The 22,133-nt window shown below is 42.7% G+C and overlaps 1 protein-coding gene across 3 annotated transcripts in view; it reads right to left on the bottom strand.

Moving 5' to 3' along the window:
* Positions 1 to 1,427: 1,427 nt before the first annotated feature.
* LOC129726909 (kinesin-like protein CG14535) overlaps positions 1,428 to 22,133 on the bottom strand; it is a 312,223-nt gene continuing 291,517 nt past the window's right edge. For 2 of the 3 annotated variants that reach the window (XM_055684158.1, XM_055684161.1), the window contains 5 exons: positions 14,888 to 15,088; positions 14,532 to 14,752; positions 12,851 to 14,469; positions 12,666 to 12,770; positions 1,428 to 4,117 (listed from right to left, as the gene is read on the bottom strand). In XM_055684158.1, coding sequence (XP_055540133.1) covers positions 3,373 to 4,117; positions 12,666 to 12,770; positions 12,851 to 14,469; positions 14,532 to 14,752; positions 14,888 to 15,088 — 2,891 coding nt within the window. In that variant the 3' untranslated portion in view covers positions 1,428 to 3,372. The remainder of the gene's footprint in view (positions 4,118 to 12,665; positions 12,771 to 12,850; positions 14,470 to 14,531; positions 14,753 to 14,887; positions 15,089 to 22,133) is intronic. The other variant, XM_055684160.1, reaches the window with a different exon arrangement.

Genomic DNA, 22,133 nt, shown 5'->3' with positions numbered 1-22,133 from the left:
AGGATCGGAAAAACTATATCACTGAAAATCTCGTCGGATGTGGTCCGTTTTCGTATACCACACAAAAAAAAATCGCACAAATAAACAAAACCGCATATAAAAAGTCGCACAAAAAAAAAATCGCTCAAAAAAGCGTCGCACAAAAACAAATTTGGTTGTAGATTCAAACAAGCTATTGTCTCTAAGCAACCGTAGTCAAGAATGGTTGACTCGAGGTTGCATACACTGACGAATATCAGATTTAACAGTATTATTTCCTTAATAAAACTTAAATAGCTCAACAACGATTCAAGATATTATTGTTGTGTCTTCTTGGAAGTTGTTCCTCATAAAATTGTCCATCTTTCTGTGGTTTAGGATGGTTGCTAGCGTCAAGTTTAGTACGTTATTTAAAGGTTTAATTTCAGAGAACACCAAAAGAAGAGAAAGCTAAAAAATTTGTAACAATGAAATTTGAGCCACAACAAGCAGTAACATTTTTCGACAACAAGCCGTAACATTTTTAACATTTTCCCAGAGACTAAAGTGAGTTTTCCCATAAGTCAACATAGTGACGAACCTGGCAAGCAATTACTATGCCGCACTTTGACGCACTTCTGCATATACTAGGGGCACCAAAATTCACAGGAATGGTAGAAAAGCTGGAATCTTTTCAAGGCCACTGTTTTGAGCTTTAAGGAAACATTTTTTGTCGACCAGTAATATCTTTTGAAGATAGAATGTCAATAAAAACAGTATTCAGAGAGTAAATGAAAAAAAAAAAATGCGATTTTGAGCTTTCGTATCACTATTCAGTGTGGATCGCTAGATAAATAAAGTTCTCGAAGCCTGAAGGTATCATGTATCAACAGGTCGGCTCAAAATCAACTGTCCGGGTAAAGTAAAAATCAATACAGATTCTTAACGATCATATCAAAACTTACCCCAAACCTGTACGCTTTTCGTAGCTTGTGCTGACATTCACAAATACGTAATCTGAACTATTCGTTGAATAAATGAGGCTCAAGGGTTGACATTGTAGTGAAATAATTACATTCCATATCAAAGCGGTGTTTTAGTTGCCGAATTATGAATCTTTTTGAATTGAAATTGATTATTTTCTCAATAGTGTAACTATTGACATACATCTACTATAGGTGCAAATACCCTACTATCTATAATTCGTTCGGATTTTCTTATACCATTTTTCAACGTACGCGACAAATAAAAAACTGTAGATAATTTTAAATCTTGTTTTTCTTTTAAATTTCAAAGTTAGAGCTATTCACAAAAAAAATCTATCGATGTTCAGAAGCGTGATGCAGGCACATTTCTGTCAGAAATCTTACCAATCACTTATTACTTACCATCGGGAAAAAATCACTAGAAATATACTAACCAAGAAAAAGAGTTTCGGATTGTTCGACAATAGACCCAACTGCACCAACTTCATATAAAATTATTTTCTCGTTTTATTCCAATGACCATTCTTCCCATTTCTCTAATAATATTGTATAATATAATAGCAATAATAATATTTCATATGTATAATAATAATTCCATCCTACAATGGTATATATTGATTGGTAGCACAATGTTCACCGATTACGATGCTATTGTTGTTTCTGTTACTTGGTTTGCGTTGGTTTGTTTCTGGCTTAATTTTTATTTCTCCGTTCCACCACATTCTGTTTCGATACACATTACCTTATGTATAGTCGATTTCGATAAAAGCTTTTTTTTACTCTAGGTCCTCTCTTTGTATAGTTTAAAAAATTCGATCGAGAAGCGAAATGGGGTGGTGGTTCCGATGTGCCGATCGATTATGACGTTCGTTACCGCGCTTAAATCCTTCACTCTCGGTACGTATGTGTGTGTGTGTCTGAGTGTGTTTTGTATATATTTTTTAAAAATAAAACAAATTTATTTATTTTTTTCGTTCTCTCGTTAATCGCCTCCGGCAGTGGTAATCGAAAACAATTGGTCCTTTCGCGGGACTGATGATTTTTCAACTCTATTAAAACTGTGGCTTTATTGCACTGCTGCTGTTTGATTTTACCACGAACAGGCTCCGGTTGGACTGAAAAATCGAACATGATTTCCATTTATTGGTAAATGATGCTCCACGGGACGCCGTCGATGATTAACTGATTAATTATCGGCACTGGGCCTGTTTTGGAGAGGCCAGCCAGTAGTTTGCGCTTGCGGTGTTGGTTTTTTTTTGCTGGAAATGTGGGTACGCGGCGGGAAATACTAAACGGATTGATATTTTCCAGTTTATTGCAATGTGTAAATCAGGGCAATTATTTTGCTAATCGATTTTCATTCAAATAATTTCATTATACATATTTATGCTCTGCTGAACGTGGCAAATATCTGGGAAAGGTTCTGCTGCCAGGAAACCCCGTCGGTTGGTAGATTTAGATTTCTATTGATGATAATTAAAATTTCTTTCTGTTCTGCACTTGAATGATATCGTTGTTCCCACATAGGTTTGGTTTGGATGAACAATTTTGAATTGAAAACTGACCGCCCTAATGAAGCATTTCGAATGGCTTGTGACTAAGAACTGGTATAGTGATACTTTCCGAAAAAATTTAAGCAACAATGATCAACTTTCTTCCAATTTCCCAATCCGATAGCGTGTAATTTCACATAAAGCCCAAAAATCACGTATAATTAACGATATTTTAAGGATATACATAATATTCAGAAGAATTGGTAAACCTTTATAAAACGTTTTTTTTTGTAAACTTCTCTAAACCGTAATTTAGTATCAGCACATCAGGAGAGGTTTAACCGCGGCACGCGATAAAAAATTGAACTGCATTAGTTCGAGTAATTAGTTAGATAACAAGGGGAATACGGAATGGAATATACATTTAATTTGCATAGCAGTACAATCAGATAAACAGAAGCAACGATGGCCCGATGGACAGTATTGAAGAGTACTTTCCCTTCCCTCAAACGGGTTGAATCTAATCGACAGCACACACTGATAGCCTATAAAATTGTTTACTGTACAAATAGTAAGTAGATGCACCATCGATTCCCAACCTAAGCAGTACTCCTACATCGTGGAAAACAGGTAATGCGGCGCAATGCGGATGCGGAAAGAGCTTTAGGACTATGATTCTACTATTTCAAGGAGAACTAGAACATTCTACCGATTGTGTCGTTTGCCAACTTTGCGATTCAGTTTATTGTCTTCCGGGAGGTGCTCGCTAGACAAATTCCTAGGTTAGTATTTTGTTCTTTCCTTTTTTTTTTTAGGTATAACAGACAACGCTAGCTTAGAAATTAACCGAGTGCATAGAATATACTCTTTCTTAGCGGTAAAAAATGCAAAACAAATTAAGCTAGTATGCAAGCAAGACTACATTACACGTGCCCCTAGAAGTCACTGACGTCCCCTTCCGTGTCCGGATAGGTGCAGTTAAAGGGATTCCGTAGCCAATGGCAGAGCGATTTGTCGTTACGATTTCGTTTCTTAGATTTTTGGTTGGCTCGTGAGGCCGCCGAACCAAAACTCGATTCATCACTATCGCGCACTGTACCTACGCTGTGGTAGCCACTTTCCGCTCTCCTCGAGATGCCCGAATGCTTGGAAGTACGCGGTGTCGAGTCATGTCCACTGTCGTACGCTTCCGGAGTTGAGAGTGGAAGCAGAGGTAGTGTGGGAAGAGATTGCTGTGCCAGCATAGAACTGCTTCCTTTGAGGGCTTCATGGTCATCAAGTTCGGCGAGAGGGTTCTCCCGAATGTGCTCCTCCGGGTCGAGCAACGGGTCGGTGTTTTTCTCCAGCTTTGGCAAATTGGGATCCGAGGCGCCGTCCGGATGTCGTAACGAAGCGTACTGCTCCATACCGGCAATCGCAACGATCCCCGTTAAACTTGGCAACGAACTTTGGCTGGGTGTGCGCGACAGGTTTAGCGATTGGCGACAATCTCGACACCGAGGGCTGGGTGGACGGTACGCGGGTTCACTGCAAACGCTAGCCGGGCCGGTATTAAAGCGATATGCCGGTTCACTGTAAACGCTGCCAGCGTCACCTAGTCGGAAGGCGGGCGTCACTTCGGCCATTGCCAGTTGTGATGTGAAGATCTCCCTCAGTCGTGCCAGTTGGTCGAACTGGTTTCTGCGAAATAAATGTAAATATAAAACTATTGTTAACAGCTTCCAAACCCTAAACAAGAAAAAAAAGCTAAAATCAAAATCGTTCGATGAGTGTGATACAAGCCCTCGATCATATCTTTAAGCCGGAACATGGAATTTTTAAATTTTGGATGATGTCGTTTGGTTTCTAAATAACTGTATAATACGTTCAAAAACGCAAATATCAACAAATTTCAAAAATCACCTTCGGAACATAACCTTCAAACAAGCGCCCATAATATTCAAAAACGATACGCGCTTATTTTGCGGGACGAATCTCGACTGGGTCCAATGACCGCAGTGCAGGAATTGGGCTCATTTTTTGTGCGGTTCAACAGTTGAAAGTCCCGGAGGCAGGCAAGAAATGGGTCAAGAAATCTGATTCAAACAGTGATGCGGGGCCATGGATTTCGACCGAGCCGCAATCGGAAAGAGCATAGCGAATAAGGCAGGATTTTGCGAACTAGATTGAGGCGCGAAAGATACAGCTTGCTAGAAAGAAGGCTTTGTACGAAATATAATTTCAGCAAGAACAGAAGATACGTCAGTAGGACTAGCAATTTCAACGAGAAATCGGACAGCAATAACTGGAACACGAGCAGGAAATGTCGGAATGCCAATTAGCCGTGGAGATACGATTCGAAAATAGTACGAAAGTAGTATTCAAAAGTCAACGCGTTTGAAGAGCAAATGGGGCACGGTTGGGGGCAACATCGATGGTGCTCTGGATGAAAATCCAAACTATATCCAGAATCAAAGGTGACGAAATCGAGGACTACGAAGATGGTGATAGTATTGACAGTGACCTTTTTGAGAAGCCCAGACGCAGCGTTTATGACAGCATGCGCAGTAAGAAAGTCGTAAGCGGGCCAGGATGCTATTCTGGTAGGAACTCGAGACACCAGTTGACTACTCGAAAACCGGTGTCTTATAGTCTGCCGAAGTTCAGGGAAGAACGTAACGCGATTGTAGGACTTTAAATGGCAGACGCGCTTGAAGCTGTTTAGAATAGTTTCGTGATATCGGATTCAGTGCCAAATGTGATCCAACCAGAGAAGCCCTGCTAGCGAAGGTGAGGAATGCTCCGGCACCGAGAGCGGATCGGTTGGCAACTTTCATTGTTTCGGGATCACTGTAAAGTAGTTGTGCGACCATTTCGAGGCTGCTTGCCTAGAGAAAGTAACAACCTGATGCAGGTACAGGAGTAAGTCGACAAGTTTTCCCCATGTTACAAGCTCGTTTTGGTCCGGTACAAGCGGAAAAAGGTGGACAGTCTACTTCGGATGTTTACTGTGGTGTTGAGCAATAATTCTGCGCTATCTGGCAGAGAAAGCAGCAAGAAGAAGTAGTTTGTGCATATGCCCGACTTAGAGGAGTGCAATGACAGTTTCCGAAATGACACCATCATTTCTTGTTGCATTCATTGTTGTATCAGGTAAAAGAATCGATCCAGTTGCAGCGTGCGAAATGCAATGCGGTAAGTTATGCGGAGAATGCGGTGATTTTCTGCATGATGCAGGTAACACTTTACATCGGCTTTTCTGGACGAAGGCTCGTATACTACCTTGGTGCATGACTCAGTGACCAAACAGTTGAGGGCGAAAGGTACGCTGTACGTTTTCCATGGGTTCACCTTCACATGCACTGACGATACTACCCATGCCGCATCAATCAAAGTAATCTATGAGTCAGCAGAAAAAAAAATCGACAGCTCTATCAGTGAGCTCCGAGGTGAAGTCCATTTCAACACCACTGGGAAACTTCCAATTAGGTACCGCTGTGACTCAAAATCAGCGAGAATAGGATGTCGAAACCGCGCTTCATTCGCTCCAGACTGGCCGTGCTCACGAACTGGAGGGTAGACGACAGCTACACGAATAGCGATCAGCTAGCAGCGAGTAGGGCCAATATTCCATCCTTCTGCGGCTGGAAAACATTGCATTTCGATGCAGATGTTTTTGATCAGGCCATTAGATGGAAGCACGAAGAGGGTGAACCACACCCGGGTGCGGACCATCTAAATTCGATGTTGTCATGGGCGTGCGACGGCAAGATGCCTAGATCTTGTCCGCCTAGGGAGGATAGACCACCGATATACTGGTGGAGCGAAACGATAGCCGGCTTACGTAGTGCATGCCTCCGTGCAAGGCGGAGGATGCAATGCGCGCGTTCCAATGAGCAAAGAGAGGAACGCGGTGCCGCATTCAGATCCGCTAAGGCAACGCTTATGAGCGCAATCACAGCCAGTAAACGAGCCTGTTTCGAAAGACTTTGCGCCAGTGCAAATTCGAACCCGTGGGGTGACGCCTACAGAATCGTTATGACCAAGGCTAGAGGTGCGCTAGCCCCGGCAGAATAACCACCAGCGACGCTAGAAACGATCATTCAGGGCCTCTTCCCAAGCCACGAACCAAGTCCCTGGCCTCTGGCTGACGAGTCACCACCTACCGTAAGTGACGGCAGCAGTGCAGAGGCTGACGATGCGGTAAGGGTGACGGAAGATGAATTGATCGAGATCGCAAACTCCCTGAAAGTAGGCAAGGCTCCGGGACCAGACGGAATCCCGAACTTGGCCATCAAGACGGCCATCAAAGAAGCCCCCGGGTTGTTCAGGGCGGTCATGCAGAAATGCCTTGACGACTGCCTCTTCCCGGACGTGTGGAAGCGCCAGAGGCTGGTGCTGTTGCCGAAGGTTGGGAAACCACCAGGTGACCCATCGGCATACAGACCAATCTGCCTGCTGGACACGGCGGGCAAGGTGCTTGAGAGGGTAATCCTCAATAGACTGGTGAAATATACAGAAAGTGAGAACGGTCTATCAAGCAACCAGTTCGGTTTTCGAAAAGTTAGGTCCACGGTGGATGCAATTCTCTCCGTCACCAGAACGGCTGAGGTTGCAATCCAACGCAAGAGGAGGGGCATTCGTTACTGTGCGATCGTCACGCTTGACGTGAAGAACGCGTTTAACAGTGCCAGCTGGGACTCCATAGCCTTAGCGCTACAGAGTCTCAGAGTGCCGACGCCGCTGTACAAGATTCTGGGCAACTACTTTCAGAATCGAGTGCTAGTGTATAACACAAACGAGGGTCAGAAAAGCGTTCCGGTTACCGCAGGTGTACCGCAAGGTTCCATCCTGGGTCCGGTACTGTGGAACGCTATGTATGACGGCGTGTTAAAACTAACACTCCCTCCAGGGGTGGTGTTCGTGGGCTTCGCCGATGACATAACTCTTGAGGTCTATGGCGAGTCTATTAGAGAGGTAGAGTTAAAGGCCGCGCTATCAATACGCGTAGTGGAAGACTGGATGCACTCCAGGAAACTGGAGCTAGCGCACCATAAGACTGAAGTTATTGTTGTAAATAACAGAAAGTCTGAGCAGGAGGCATCGATTAGTGCCGGTACATGCACTATCGCCTCAAAACGCTCGTTGAAGCTTCTGGGGGTTATGATCGACGACAAGCTCACGTTCGGGAGCCACGTCGATTATACCTGCAAGAAAGCTTCCATGGCTGTGGCAGCGCTATCTCGCATGATGGCAAACAGCTCGGCGGTTCGTAGCAGCAGGCGCAAAGTCCTTGCTAGCGTGACCACGTCCATACTCAGGTATGGAGGACCAGTGTGGTCCAAGGTATTGAGTACCTCGTGCCATCGCGGCAAACTCGAGAGTACGTACAGGATAATGTGCCTAAGGGTCGCGTGCGCATACCGAACAGTGTCGTACGAGGCGGTTTGCGTCCTGGCTGGCATGATGCCCATCAGCATCATCGTCAAAGAGGATGTAGAGTGCTTCGACCAACGCGACACGAGGGGTATTCGCAACACCATACGGTCATCTTCAATGGCTAGGTAGCAGCGAGAGTGCTCCAACACTACAAAAGGTAGATGGACACACCGACTCATTCCAGAGTTAGCATGCTAGATTAACAGGCGCCATGGGGAAGTAACCTTCCATCTGACACAAACCCTTTCAAACCATGGCTGCTTTAGACAGTACCTGCATAGGTTCGGGTATGCCGAGTCCCCTATGTGCGCCGCATGTACGGGTGCGGAAGCAAACGAGGAGCATGTGTGTCACATGTCCGCGTTTCGAGCGGATAAGGCACGAAATGCTGGCAATAAGGGACGGACACCACGCCAGAGAATATTGTGCGTAGGATGTGCGAGAATAGGGAAATCTGGAGTGCGGTCATCAAGGCTGCATCACAGATCGTAAATATTTTGCAAGGCACCAATCGACGGGAAACCGTCGACATGCCCCAGTCAGTAGCTAACTCACTGGCCTACATAGATTGCTCTGCTACCCAGGGAGGTAAGTGCAAAAAGCACGACTGGCCCTCTCCCTGAAGTAATGCCTAACGGCGGTCCCGGGGAGACCAAGGGCTATAGCTGTCCAGCTTAAGGTTGCTCAGCATGGGTAAAAGCAGACTGGCCGTGCACGGGGAAATTTATAGTAAGAAGCAACGACGTTCATCAAGAAATACCAATACGAAGACGTGGTGTTCTGGCCAGATCTGGCGTCGGCCCACTAATCGAAGCGACCGTTGGAGGTGATAACCAAACCGGCGAATTCACCCAACGTCCGCCAGCTGCGTCCCATCGAGAATTTCTGAGCAAACCTGACGCGTAAGATCTACCCCAAAAATTCTGTAACGAACTGTCGCGAAAAATTGATGAATAAAACAAAGAAAGAACTTAAAATGTTTTTTTTTTCAGTCAAAAACGAGAAGGAAATGTAAAAACCGCTCTTCTTCCGCTTTTATAGGTTTAGACAACCTATATCTGTTTGCGCCATTCAGGTCGCGCAGCTGTAAGCCGAGCGAAACTATCGCATCACGGTCGAAGTTCGGACGGACGGTTTAAGCGTTATTCACCCTGCTTCCGGACCGGCAGCGCTGGGCAGGGTCCGGGCCGTGTATGCTTCTTTCCGAGATTTTCTATGCATTCACACTGCTCCGTATTTGAACTGTGCCTACTCCGTGTTCTTGCTGAGAAATGTTAATGTGTGTATATGAAAGGACGTCGGCCTTTTTATACCGCACCGCGCTTCGCCCGAAATATGTCATTGCTACATACACATATTTACACGAGTATGTGCCGTGCACTCTCTGGGAAACATAAAATATCGTCAACAACGGTATTTTTCTTCTTGCCTGGCGGCAACTTGGCTTTGCCGCGGACTCGGTACAGCGCTTCAGTGTAAACGCATTCGTAAGAATGCCCGGCGCCGATCCGGAAGCAGTGTGAGTAGAGCTGTATGGTTCGGAGAAATGGAAGGTCAGAGACCACAATTTAATTTACATCTAGTCACACGGCTGAGCAATCAAGAGCTGCACGATCTTATTCGGACACAATATGAGATGTATGAGACAGCGGTTACACCGTTCAACGCACTCGAGAAATTGGCGAGAGGAAGACGAGAAGTGTTGACGATCGTTTCGAAACGGGGCTACTGTGGCAAATAGATGCGCGATGGTTTCTCGACAACTACTCGATTGCCGTACGAAGGAAGAGAGCACTCGAGCGAAAACTACAAAAGAATCCTGCGTTGAGGTCAGCGAATTGTGAATTACCAAAACAAGGGCTAGTCTCATAAAATAACTTGTAAGTATTCCTCCAGCCTCAGCAGCGTGCGCCATAGGGACTCCCTGAATAATTGCCCCAGGGTTGGCTTACTTAAGGGAAATTTCGCGGTTCCAGGAAAATGCTTGTTTGAGTCTCTATGCGCTCACAACTTTTATTCCTGGCTGTCGAGTCGACAGTGTCGACCCCCACTTCCTTATCTCTAGCTAACCTTTCGTAAACCTTGTTACTTCTCCGGGGCCCCGTTTCATCCTTAGCACACTATCCACATGCTCGTTCCCTCCAGTTCCCTCCAGTTTCATCCTGCACCAATCCGTCCTCTCCACGTGTTGCCTTGCTGTCTTTGCCGCCAAAATGGCCACTGATCGACGTCTTCAACCACCAACGATGGGTCCAACGTAGATTGTCTCGACGGTTCTTAAATATGAAACAGCGGGGTTCTGGGGAATATGCGTTGTTTTTTAACTTGATTAGCTAACTGGTGACGAGGCAATTGTTAAGGGACAAGGAGAGTGCCTTGCCTGCTGTTCATTATAGCCACACACTTTTGTACTGTCTCTAAGTTCACTTGTCTTTTCGCTTTTAAATTCTTAACAGGTCGTGACCGTTCAATTCGAAATCTGGTTACCAAATGAGTGTAGTTGCTACAGCAGGTCATTCCTCTTTGCCCTAAGACATTGTCTAAATTTTCGCGCCAATAATCGTAGCCGCGCTTCTTCATCTACCCTTATGTCATCTATATTTTTGCCTGCTCTAGATTTGGTGCTGGTGTCTGGAAAATCAATGGGGGGAGGGCTGCGTGCTTTAGGGTGCGGTGGATTGCATCAGTGCTTTTCAGTCGGGATAAAGGCACGGATGACGAACGTATGTTAGAGACCGTTTTGGGAACCAGAAAAAGACAAATTTACTCAGAACCCTCAATTGAATAGATCATTTGACGAAACATTAATGTATTGCTGCGCTGGAGGCAGATGTCGTTCAGGCTGCCAAGGAGTTTTTTTGGAGGCGCAAAGTCGTATGAAATAACGAATCTGCAGTTACACGTATTCGCTGGTACTAGCAAGACAGCGTACGGATGTGTAGAGTATTTTCGGGGGGCGAGCGGGGGCCATAATGTGGTTGGTAACGTCTCCGCCAACCACGCTTGACGCCTGGGTTCGAATCCCACCGCCGACATAGGTGTCGATGGTTGTGAGGTGGCGTGATCCACTCACAACCAACCCAACTGGTCTAGATTCAATCCTAGCCGACACCGGGAGATTTTCTGAGGCGAAAAATCTCTGGGATCACGCCTTTCATCGCATGAGGAAGTAAAGCCGTTGGCGCCGGTCCGTTAATGAACGGGTCGTGAGTTAGGGTCCTGGGTGTGGAGTCGCCTCCCTGGGCGTCGGTGATTGGCCACAACAGTGGCGGAACTAGACCGACGGAAAATAAGCGAGAATAAAAAAAATGGAGTATTTTCGGGCGTTTGCACAAGGTGAAGTTAGTCGGCTGGGTGCTGGCCAGAACCAACGTTGCAGACCTGCTTACGAACTGGGCCAAGGATCCGGACAGTTCATGGGTTTGCGAACCAGCGTTACTGCACAAGAGTGAAGGGGAGTGGGCGAAAAGGGAACTACCGCCGTTGAACACAACTGAAGAACTAAGAATTCATCTGTTTCCGCACGAGGTTTTATTTTATCGGACGTTCTCGTATTCCCTGACCGCTCTTTTAAACGGACGGTGCAATGGCGTGCGCTCTTCGTTTTTTGTCGAACTGCAGATGGAAGGCTTGGGGTGTTGCATGCAAAGAGCAAGGCGATGATTATGAAGACAAGAGAAATGACGTGGATTAAGCGACCGCAAAGCAAGTAATAAATTCACGTTCGCTCACGAACGTTTCTCAGCAGTCAGACGAAGTAGAAGCACTCACCCCAAACCGATCTTTTTTGAAGGGCACTTCATCGAACCAACAGAACGTGTGCAGCTCTACCAGTCGTACATACAGCAGAAATGCTTCGAAAAAACGTTTCAGTGTTCACAGCAGTGCGTTGGCAACGTGATGTGAGGGCGCTGAAAAGAGGAGTATGTCCCCATACTAAATCAGGGGGCAAACTGGTTCAGCAAAACCAGATCGTTGAGGGCTGGAGAAGGTAACAGCCGAAGAAGCTAGACCCGTGAAGTGGTGGAGGAACCCATCGTGTTCGGCAAAGAATGGTTTCTACAGGAATGGATGCGAACGAATAGAAACCGGAATGAAACCGGAAATACTAGAGGGTAATCTAAGCCGAATAGGACTCCCGGGTCAGGGCTATGAACCGGGGAATGTTCTGACCACATTGGTCATGTTCCTGCCGCATCGCTTCATAATTCGTTCGATGAGCATAAAAAAAACGTCAAAACTCGACAGAGTAAAAATGACAGGAGTGAATTATAAAAGCATAGAATCATTGAATTTGATAAACAAATAGATATCATAAATCATGAAGAAAACAGAGAAACGTTTTTTTTTCAAAATGTTTTTTTTAATGACTTTATAATTACCGGAAAGTTATAAACCATGAGCGATTCTCTTCATTTTTGAAGGCTTTTGGCAAAAACGCTGTCAACGATCAAAAACAATCCCTAAATGCAAAAAAAAATATAAAATTCATTTTTCTCGGTGTGGAATAACCATTAATGAAAATTGTTGCGTTTCATCATTTCAGTTGATCTGTTGGACTTCCATCGTAATCACCACAAGCCTCTCAAGAAAATACAAAGAGTTTCAGGAAAACGGCTAAAACTCCGCCAATAAATAATATTTATTGTACGGGAACCGCTCCCATATGCATCCGAAATAAAAAAAAAGTTCAGAATCCAAATGCAAGTGGATTATAAGATCAACAGCTCAAAATAAACAGTTTGGAAAGAGTAGTTCATAATCGATAGCTAGATATTTCAAATCAGAAATAGCAGTTTAGTAAACTTACCGCATGCTATCACCAATGACACAATCGCTGAAAACGTCTCCTCCAACGTTGAAACTTGACACGACTGACAGTTCACCATGGCTTAGTGCACTAAGCGGATGCTCTCTGTAGAGAAAATAAAAACAAACAAAAAACATTAAACTCGCACCTCTGCTCACCAAAAACCCAAAAAAATGTGTGCCTACCCTCCCATAGTTCTGGCGATTTCATCCTCGGTAACCTGGAGACCACAATCCATCATGCCGGCATTGTGACTGTTGTGGCTGTGAACACTCATGTTGTCGCGAGACACATGTCTCGAGCACAGGCGGTGAATACTTTCGTGGGAGATTTCCCGCGAACCGAGAGGATCCATCAGTGGTAACGCCGGCGGAACTTCCGAAGGGCCGCTATCCTGATCTTCCTCCTCTTGGCTGTCACCGTGTTTGCTAGCAGGTTTATCACTAGCACGCGAAGATGGTGGATGCGATCGTTCGGAATGATTGTCGTTAACTGTGGGAGCAGTGGCGTTGGTGGTGGTAGCTGCCGCTGTGGTAGCCATCAAGGTGGTGGTGTGAGCTGCAGTCGTGGCGTAAACTGGACTCATTGATTGAACTTCCGGGTTGTCTAGACTGTAGGCTTGCTTCAGTCCCGTCCGAACATGACTCTCGGAACTGTTTAACACTCCACTGGTGGCAGTAAATCCACGGAAAGCAATTGGGTTCACCAGTTCCTCTTGCCTGGTGTCCAGCTCTAGTATGAAACCGTCTTCGTCCGATTTACTCGGCCTAAACCTAGGTAGATTATAGCTCTGGTGTCTGCTGTGAGCGGGTGAGTTGTTGGCTGACACTGATTGCTGCAAGAGCTGCATAGACTGATTCTCAACCCACTGTCGAATCATAGACTTTTTGTGGTTATCCATGAAACCGTAAGCTTGGCCGCCATGGCTGCCCGGGGGAAGGTAAACCTGGGTAGCACTGGCCGTTTTTGGTCCATCGACCCATGTTTCGTGGTTTTTAACGTGGTTGATTTCTCTCAGTAAGTGACGGGCTTCGTGGACTTTGGATTTAGACATCCGTGGGCCATCGATCCATTTTTCTTCGCTTACCTGCCGAGAAGGACTTTCCCGGGCGGAGGTGGAACCTGTTGCTGGTGGATTTGGTCGCCTGAGAGGGGATCCTTTGGGGGTGGGAATGTTGGAACCTTTACTAATGTTGGTGATGTGCTTGAAGGCTCCGGCAACCACTTTCGGTGAGGCATGCTGAGATGCAATTTGAATCACGTTAGCCACCAGCTCCGGCCCGGCGGAGGCCTGCTGGCTGTAGCTTTGATTCCGCTTCAGGCTGTCGGTGCGTATGGGGATCGGTGCTGGAGCAGGAATTTGAGCTGCAAGGGGGCAAGAATAGGTATTGAAATAATTCAATCTAATAGGATGGGGCAAGGTTTCGCTCTTACGCTTGGAAGTGGAAGAGATTTTCTTTTTCTGGGGTGAGGCTGTAACAGCCGGAGTAGGTTTCTCGGCGACCGAGCCTTTCAGGGCTTTGTTCATAGCGCAACGGTTGTCTCCGGAGTTCAGGCTCGGCAGATAAACTGGAGGATGCTCTCCGTCGGTGGGATCGTCGCATGGTCCCATGTAGATTACGGTGTCCTGCGAAAAGTCCGAACTTGACGGGTCGGGACCTTCGGAGGAACCACCGGATTGGTGACCGGAGGAACCGTTCAAACCTACGCCCCGATCAACAAAGAGATGATGACGGGGTTTTCGTCTTCGCATCCGGTGGATGCGAGACGCCAACTGAATTGTGGTTAGAGTATCGGTGTGAGTCTGTAAGCAATGGTTTAGTTGACATTTGTTCGGTGGTCGGAGTTAGCAAAAATTGTTCTCACCTGTGAGTGTACCACATGGGCAACAATTGCCACATGACAAGTTAGTGGCGCCAGACAGTCCCGCAGCAGTGGCGTCAGGGGATGATCCCTGTTGGGTGGATGCTTCTGGCCGCTGAGTATCGCCAGTAAAACGTTACCGATGCCGGACAGTGGCAGCCCTCCGCTTCGATTGGCGCAACCTCCCAAATCGATCAGATGCAACCGGCTGCGACCACCTTCCACTGTTTTATATTTCAAGTTAAACCGATTTAAGAGAAAAAGTAAACGAAAAACAGTGAAAACACAGAGGGGAAATTAAGTACGTCTGCAGAACCGTAAAAGTGTATTTATTGAATGGCGGCGCCGTCGAAACTCACCACCCCGTTTGCCGGACAAGCTGTATTGGTAGACGTGCAGGGTATAAATTAGTGCCGGCTCCAGGTTACTGCTGCCCTGCGCTCGTCCCGCGAGAGCCAGATCCAGGAAGAGCGCTGCCCTTTCCGCCGTCGGGGCTCGCAGCTCCGTCGGTCGGCCAAGGAAGTCATCCCGCAAATACATCCCCGGTGAGTCATCTGATTCTGGAAAAGAATGAGAAATAAAAACTGACTTGGTTGAGATGTTCGCTTGGACAATGCAGATCAATTCAAGGGTAATCCCGTTGAAGGTTGGGTTTGAATATTTTCCATCTAGCATTTCACTCTTAGTGAAAATTTATAGCGCAAAACTTTTTCCGAGTGGAAATACTGAAATAAAAGGAATGCCAGAGTGTGAAAACTACTCACGGAAAGTTCAATGTTTATTATTTTATTTTCGTTCATTGTTCGATATGATTTGAGTTTAGTTTCCAAAGTAATGTTTTCAATTTTTTGTTAGAGATATTCAAATCGGTTACGGTCTCTTTCAGGGTACAAAGTTGCATGATTTTACAATTTCGTGCATGCGAAATTCAATTACTTACTTCAAAAAAAAAGTTGTTCATGAATCGTTTCAATAAGCAACGACGGAAGTATTTAAAAAAAATTGTTGTGATTCGAAAGAAGAGCACAAAATGAGCTCATAGAAACATTTGTGCAAAAATTCAGACAAATCTAAAATGACAATTGAAAATATATTAACCCTCTAGTGCCCAGTTGGTTAAGAGGATTGCTAACATTCCAAAAATAGTTGTTCCATGTTCTATACAAACCTTATGTGGGACAACTATGCTTGAAACGGCAGATTTTTAGTTAGACATACGTTATTACGAGGCCAAGAGTTTGTCCAGCATCTCCATAAATGACACTTTGTCTGCAAAACATTATCTGAAAAATATTTAAGTCGTAGCTTTTTTATGGGCAGCTTTATTGCTTTGTTCGTCTAATTACGGCATTTCAAGCATTTAATTGTTCTTTTTCATTTTTTGCTACAAGCGATTTCAAAATAAGCGAGACTTCGAAAGAACATCAGTTAGGGTATTTGTTCCATTATTCATCGCGGATTTAACACCAAATTTTCACGAAATCATTGAACAAATTAACAAAATTCGCTTACGTGTTCTTATAGAATTACTAAGCATTGTATATTTAGTAAACTTGGCTAGATTTATCCTGAATTTTGTAAAACAAACCATGTTTCACGAAGCTTCCATATCCATCTCAAAACTTAAATCACTGCTCAATTATTCATCTCACGACGCCCCCATCATTGAATCACATTATCATGAATAAACGTAGCCGCAGACAGTCGTAGTAGGTTACCTAGGTATCCGCTGTAGTTAGTTACGTGCAAAATTGGTAACCTAGGTAACCTCTGCAGTGCTGTCGATTTATGTCAATTATGTCGGAATAAATCAACATTTTCAGTATGTTTTTTTCGTATTAACTAGGGATGGGCGAACGGCTCACGAGTCGTTCATATGAACCGGTTCTTATTAAAGAGTGAAAGAACGAACGGCTCACGAAAAAGAGCCACCGTCTTTGAGCGCAACAGAACTGATGGGTTCGCGCGAACCCGAAGTTCACCGAGAAAACACGAACTGTCAACACTCGTGAAGCGTTGCGAACCATGAGCCGCTCATATGAGTCGGTTCAGAACGGTGAGTGAGCGGTTCAGAACCGCTCTTGCAAAAGAGCCGTTTCGCCCACTTCTAGTTTTAACAGAAACTGAATTAACAACTTTTGAATTTCTTCAACGCAGTGGAAACAGATGAAAATACATACAGTTGAAATTTAGGATTGGTAACAATTTATCTCTTGTATTTCTGCTTAGGGGCCGTTCCTAAACCACGTGGTCATAAAGAGGGGTACGGGGAGGTTTGTAAAAAGACCACGAAAGACCACGCAGGGGGGGGGGGTTAACGAAATGACCACGTAGTCTTTTTTCCTGACTAATAATTCATTGTTGCCACCAAGTGAAGAATGAAGTTTTTGCATTTTAGAAATATATAATGTACTGAAAGTTTAATAATAGAAATGTAAAAAATTTAAGCAAATTTTTGGCACTTAACAAATGAAAAGACCACGTGGTTAAAGCCGCAAGGGGGGGAGGGGTGTTGGCCAAAACACCACGAAAGACCACGAGGGGGTACGGGGGGTATAAAAAATGATCAAAATATTACCACGTGGTTTAGGAACGGCCCCTTATAGGTATAAGCTTGAAAATTTGAGGTTAACATTTCAAAGTTTAAGATATTTTCAGTGTAGTAAGTAATTTTGTTTAGTGAATAAAATAAAAAGTGGTCCACTAGAGATGAAAAAACCGAACGAGTCCTGTTTTAGCCGTATAGAGCAATGCGCGGATTTTGTTTTCTGAGGTAGATGTTTATTAGTTAGCTCATGGCTGTCCTTTTTTAAGAAAGAATTTGAAAGAAAACGCTCAACCTGCAAGTCATGTGAATGTGTAAAATTCACGAAAATAGAACTTAAAAAGAACATGCAGCAGAAGCTTCAGTGAAGGATAGACATGTCATTTGTTGATACAAAGCAGTTTTTCTCTGTTTAGGAGATAAGAGTGTTACAAGTAATTTCGGCTGTCACGAATCACCGTTAGATACGTGAAGTCTCGTTAGAAAAGCTATCATATTGTTGTATGCCAACCGCACGACCCCAGAAATACAGTTATACCTCGATAGAAGGCAACCTCGATATAACGTAACGTTTTACCTCGGAATGAAATGAAATTCCATTGTGGAAGCTTCATCAACCCTCTAGTGCCTAAGTTATTTTTCAGACGGATCTCGGTATAATCACTATGAATCTTTATCAACATTTAATAAGAATTTATTAAAGCTTTCTAGACGTTTACCTGAAGTGTGTCTAGAGGTGGCACTGGGCACTAGAGGGCTAATTAATGTATGCATGTATGTATGAGATTGAATGTATGTATATTAGGGTGGGGAAAAGTGATCGATTTTCCAAAACCAAGTTTTTTTTGGGTGCCAAACAATCCTAAGGAAAATACAAAAAAGTTTGTTTTCCCATACAAATTTGAAATGCAATGCGCCAAGCGTAGATAAAACCAATCGACTTTCGATAAATATACGCTTGTTTGGAACACCAACTGAAACAAAAAAAAACTTTGACCTGGCTTTATGCTATTAAATCTAATTTTTTTTCTAAATGAACACTCTAAATGTATATAATACTACAATATCAGAGACTATATTAATCACACCAAATACAGACATGTTTTTTAAGGTATGAGGAACAAGATGTTTAGAGAACAAGCGAAAAGAAGAACGGCACTTAGTATTTTGAGTACAAACAAAATACCAGTCATTTTTTTTCTACTCACGATTTATCCCTAACAGTTTACAATTTTGCGCAAATTTTCATTGAAATAGAGTGTTTTTCATTAAAATTTGTCATTTTACAGTAGTTCCAAATCATAACGATACCTATTTTTGTATCTATTTTACTTTTATGGACATACTGATGGAGCTACTCTCCCTACGGAAGAAATTTTGTGCAACTCAACTGCTTTTTTTTCTAGTTTGTGAATCTCTAATAAAACGTTTTGTTTGTGGGCCATTAAAAATCCTTGCTCCATTTTCTTCAGCGCTCATTTTCAAATATTTTGGTTCCGCTCAGATTTCAAGACGAATTTCATAAAATATATGTCCAAAACTATTTTTCATCGTTTGATTGGGTTCTGTAGTAAGAATTAAAAATATTATCGACAGCATTTTTGTACCAAACATATTTTTTGCTGATTTTTGATATTTGCCTGTTCACCAAACAGTTTTTCCGTCATCAAGAACCAGGTTTAAAAGAAAAAAAAATGCAGAATATTTATTGCAATCAGTCAAAACGTATAACGTATAACTCTACACCAAACCTACTTTTGGCTAGTGTAATCATCAAAATGTGGACACGCTCGAGACACAAACTGTTTAGATATTTGGTCAAAGAAAGCTATAACTCAAATTTTAGCTGAATTCCGCAAATATTCCTTCCTCGATTGAAACCCCAGGGGTTTTAATTAGAAAACGACTCAATTTGCTCAGCTCAATTGGAACTGGCACTGGAATACTGAGATCCTGATAGACATTAAAGAAGTTTCTTTTGGAAGAAATGAGTAGCCAAAAAAGGAGTATTCAACTTGACTATTTTCGATTAATGAGTTCTTTGGTCTTTTTGATTAAATTTTCGTTGTATTTCTGCACCTGCTTTGCTGTATCGTCTTCTTTTCCTATTTTGAGATTTTTAATTGGAATATGCGAAATTTATTACGACAATTCAGTAGCTCTCTACTGCTCTTATAATAAACCGGCGCAGGCTCAAAATATCTTACGATGTCTTATAAGGGATGGGGGGTTGAAAAAGTGGAAAAATGTGCTTACGTAATTACTGAGCGGCCCCTTAGCAGAAATGATTAAAAACTTTCAACAAAGGAGTCTTTTTTACGCAGATTTCGAATCTACAAGGTGTTTAAATGTGGATTTCGGAGTTAACGCGGTTTGTTGCGTGGATTACGGAGCGTATGAGCTTTCTTGCACGCTACGTATACCCCACGAAAAAAAAAACTTTAGTGTATTTATTTTTTTAATATTTTTTTATTTCTCCGATGTTATCTTAACCCATTCCAAATGGAGAGATATCAAATTAGATTTTCAGATACCTCGAAAAATGACCATCAAAATGTTATTACTCAGCAACTACATGTACTGTGTTGCGTATTGTAGATCGATCTGTTCTCTAACCGTAGTGAGAGTTTCATCGTTCAAAATCCCAGTCAACATTTTCATACGTATAATAATGTTTCGATTCCGATATCCGCACTCATATATATCATACAAACTCGCATTTGATGCGCAAAAACAGCATATACGTACTATTTTGGAGGCGATATACGCACTGAGGAATAATGATATGCAATTAATTGATATACGTATTTATATACGATAACATCCGATTGAAAGTGATTTGTTTTACACTGTCTTACAACTCTAAGCCTACAATCGTAAATCGGTAAGACTCCACCATGATATACAATTAAAGATGAATTTCTGCGCATGAGAATAAGCGTGGTACCGTCTGCCGGGGTGAGATTAAGCCACGGGGGTGAGATTGAGTCAAAACGGGAAATGTTTGTATGTTAAATTACTTGAGATTTACAAAACCTAATACCTCAAATTCAATACTTTATGAAACATGACATATGTATTCACAACTTAAAATGGAAAATAGATAATATCAGTGAACTGTTTCGCTTAAAGAATGTTTCAAAGTACAGGTTGAAAAACATGCGCAAATAACGTTATCCAAAAATGTCCCAGGAAAACCAACCCGATCAAGAAATCACAAGAACTTACTGCTCAGTTGGTACGTTAGGATGTCGTCTCCAATGTGTTGAGGAAATATTATGCATTGAACCTGTGCCGGCTCAGAAAATAATGTTTTTCCAAACTGTACACTTTTCGAGCCCTTTTGGAGTGAGATTGTGCCAAGCTATATTGAACGGCACAGTGTGCGGAATTCACATTCACGACAAAATTATATCAGTATACATCAAAACACTTGCATTGTTTACATAGGGTATGTTTTTTGTCCCCACAGTATAAGGTATGTTGTCTAGCTATGGTATTCTTTGAAATAATGACTAAAAGCTTGAGAAGCTTACTGTTCCCAATTGTTATATAGAAATTTTCAATTATTGATATTACTTATGGAATGTGCCAAAATTTTGTACACCAATTCTATATAAACTGATGACTTCTAAAGAGAAGAAGGAGGGTTGTGGGTACGTTTCCAGAGGTTTTGAGATCTTCAATGGTATATACAGTTGTCAATGACACATAATAATTAAAACGAAAAGTCTTCTCAAACTTAATGTCCTAACGTTTTCCCTTTTCAGGCTACCTGGAGACGCCACTATGTGTATAGAGACTGTCTATAAGCCACGTTCTCATAACTGATTACTCTTTGCATCAATTTGATCTAGCCATACATTTTTATATAATTCATATGATGCATAGTTTCTGATCAACCCCCTACAGCCCCTTAATAGTCCACGTCGTTTATGGTCGTCCCTATACTTACTGTTTTATCATGTTAGTCATGTGGATTATTCGTAGACACACTACTGTTCATTTAACAGGTATTAAATTTAACTTTTTGTTTTTGATAACAAAAAGTTGATAACAAAACATTCTATAATGCATTGGTGTATTTTGGATCGAATTCTTTGCTTAAATGTGTGCGTTAGAAGCTTGAGATCAAAAAAGCACCATTTTTTGGCACAATCTCACCCCGGATGACGGTATACGATTTCGACTTTGTTGAAAGATATTTACGATAATTTTTATGCATTGATATACGATTTGTGGTTGACTGGGATATCAGGTATAATTGCTAAGCTGTAACCCAAGTTTAAATGTCACGTGATATCATACGGCATCGCTCACCGGGAATGTGTTATTGAAGATTCGAGGTGATTGAAATAGTGTCTCTTAATAGGAAACTTTAATTGATAACTGCTTAAATTTGCTAAATTAGTTTTATAATCTGGAAGCAAGTGTTGATAGAGAGAAAGATAGTAAACAAATTGAATTTTATTTTGTCTGTATCGTGCGATAAATTAAATAGTGATTCAAATTTCGATTATGGCCATACGTATCAGAAAAGTTTCAAGATTTGCGTGATATATATGGGATAAGCAGAAAGATGGGTGATCAATTCACTTAGAAGTGATATAAAAAATCCATATCTTTATCAGATTGGGATAGATGCATAGTATCTCAGGTAAAATTATAGATAATCTTAAAACAAGAAACTTTGTCAGAGACACCATATTTCTATCATCAGATTTGTATGAAGAAATCTAAAATTTTAAATTTAAATTTTCGGTTACATACTATTATGCACAAAAGTTTTTACCTTCAATTGAAAGTATAAAAATAGTTATTTCATTTTATGAAATTGCCACTTGCGTAATTTGGAGATGGCTAAGGTGAAAGTGCCCCAAGCAGGACACGGGTAAAAAACTAACTGTACGGACTAAATGAACGTATCAGGCGAAATTCAACCTGGTCCAGCATATTGAAGAGGAGTGGACGATTTCAGAATACTTCAGCTATGATGGTTTGGTGCCATTCATCGACATCAGAGTGGAAATCAATAAAGGGGTCATTCCATGTCAAGTGTC

Source organism: Wyeomyia smithii, chromosome 3 (genome assembly GCF_029784165.1).
Source record: "Wyeomyia smithii strain HCP4-BCI-WySm-NY-G18 chromosome 3, ASM2978416v1, whole genome shotgun sequence".
Taxonomy (NCBI): Eukaryota; Metazoa; Arthropoda; class Insecta; order Diptera; family Culicidae; genus Wyeomyia; species Wyeomyia smithii.
The sequence above is the reverse complement of the archived record's forward strand: the minus strand, read 5'-3'. Positions and strand labels throughout refer to the sequence as shown.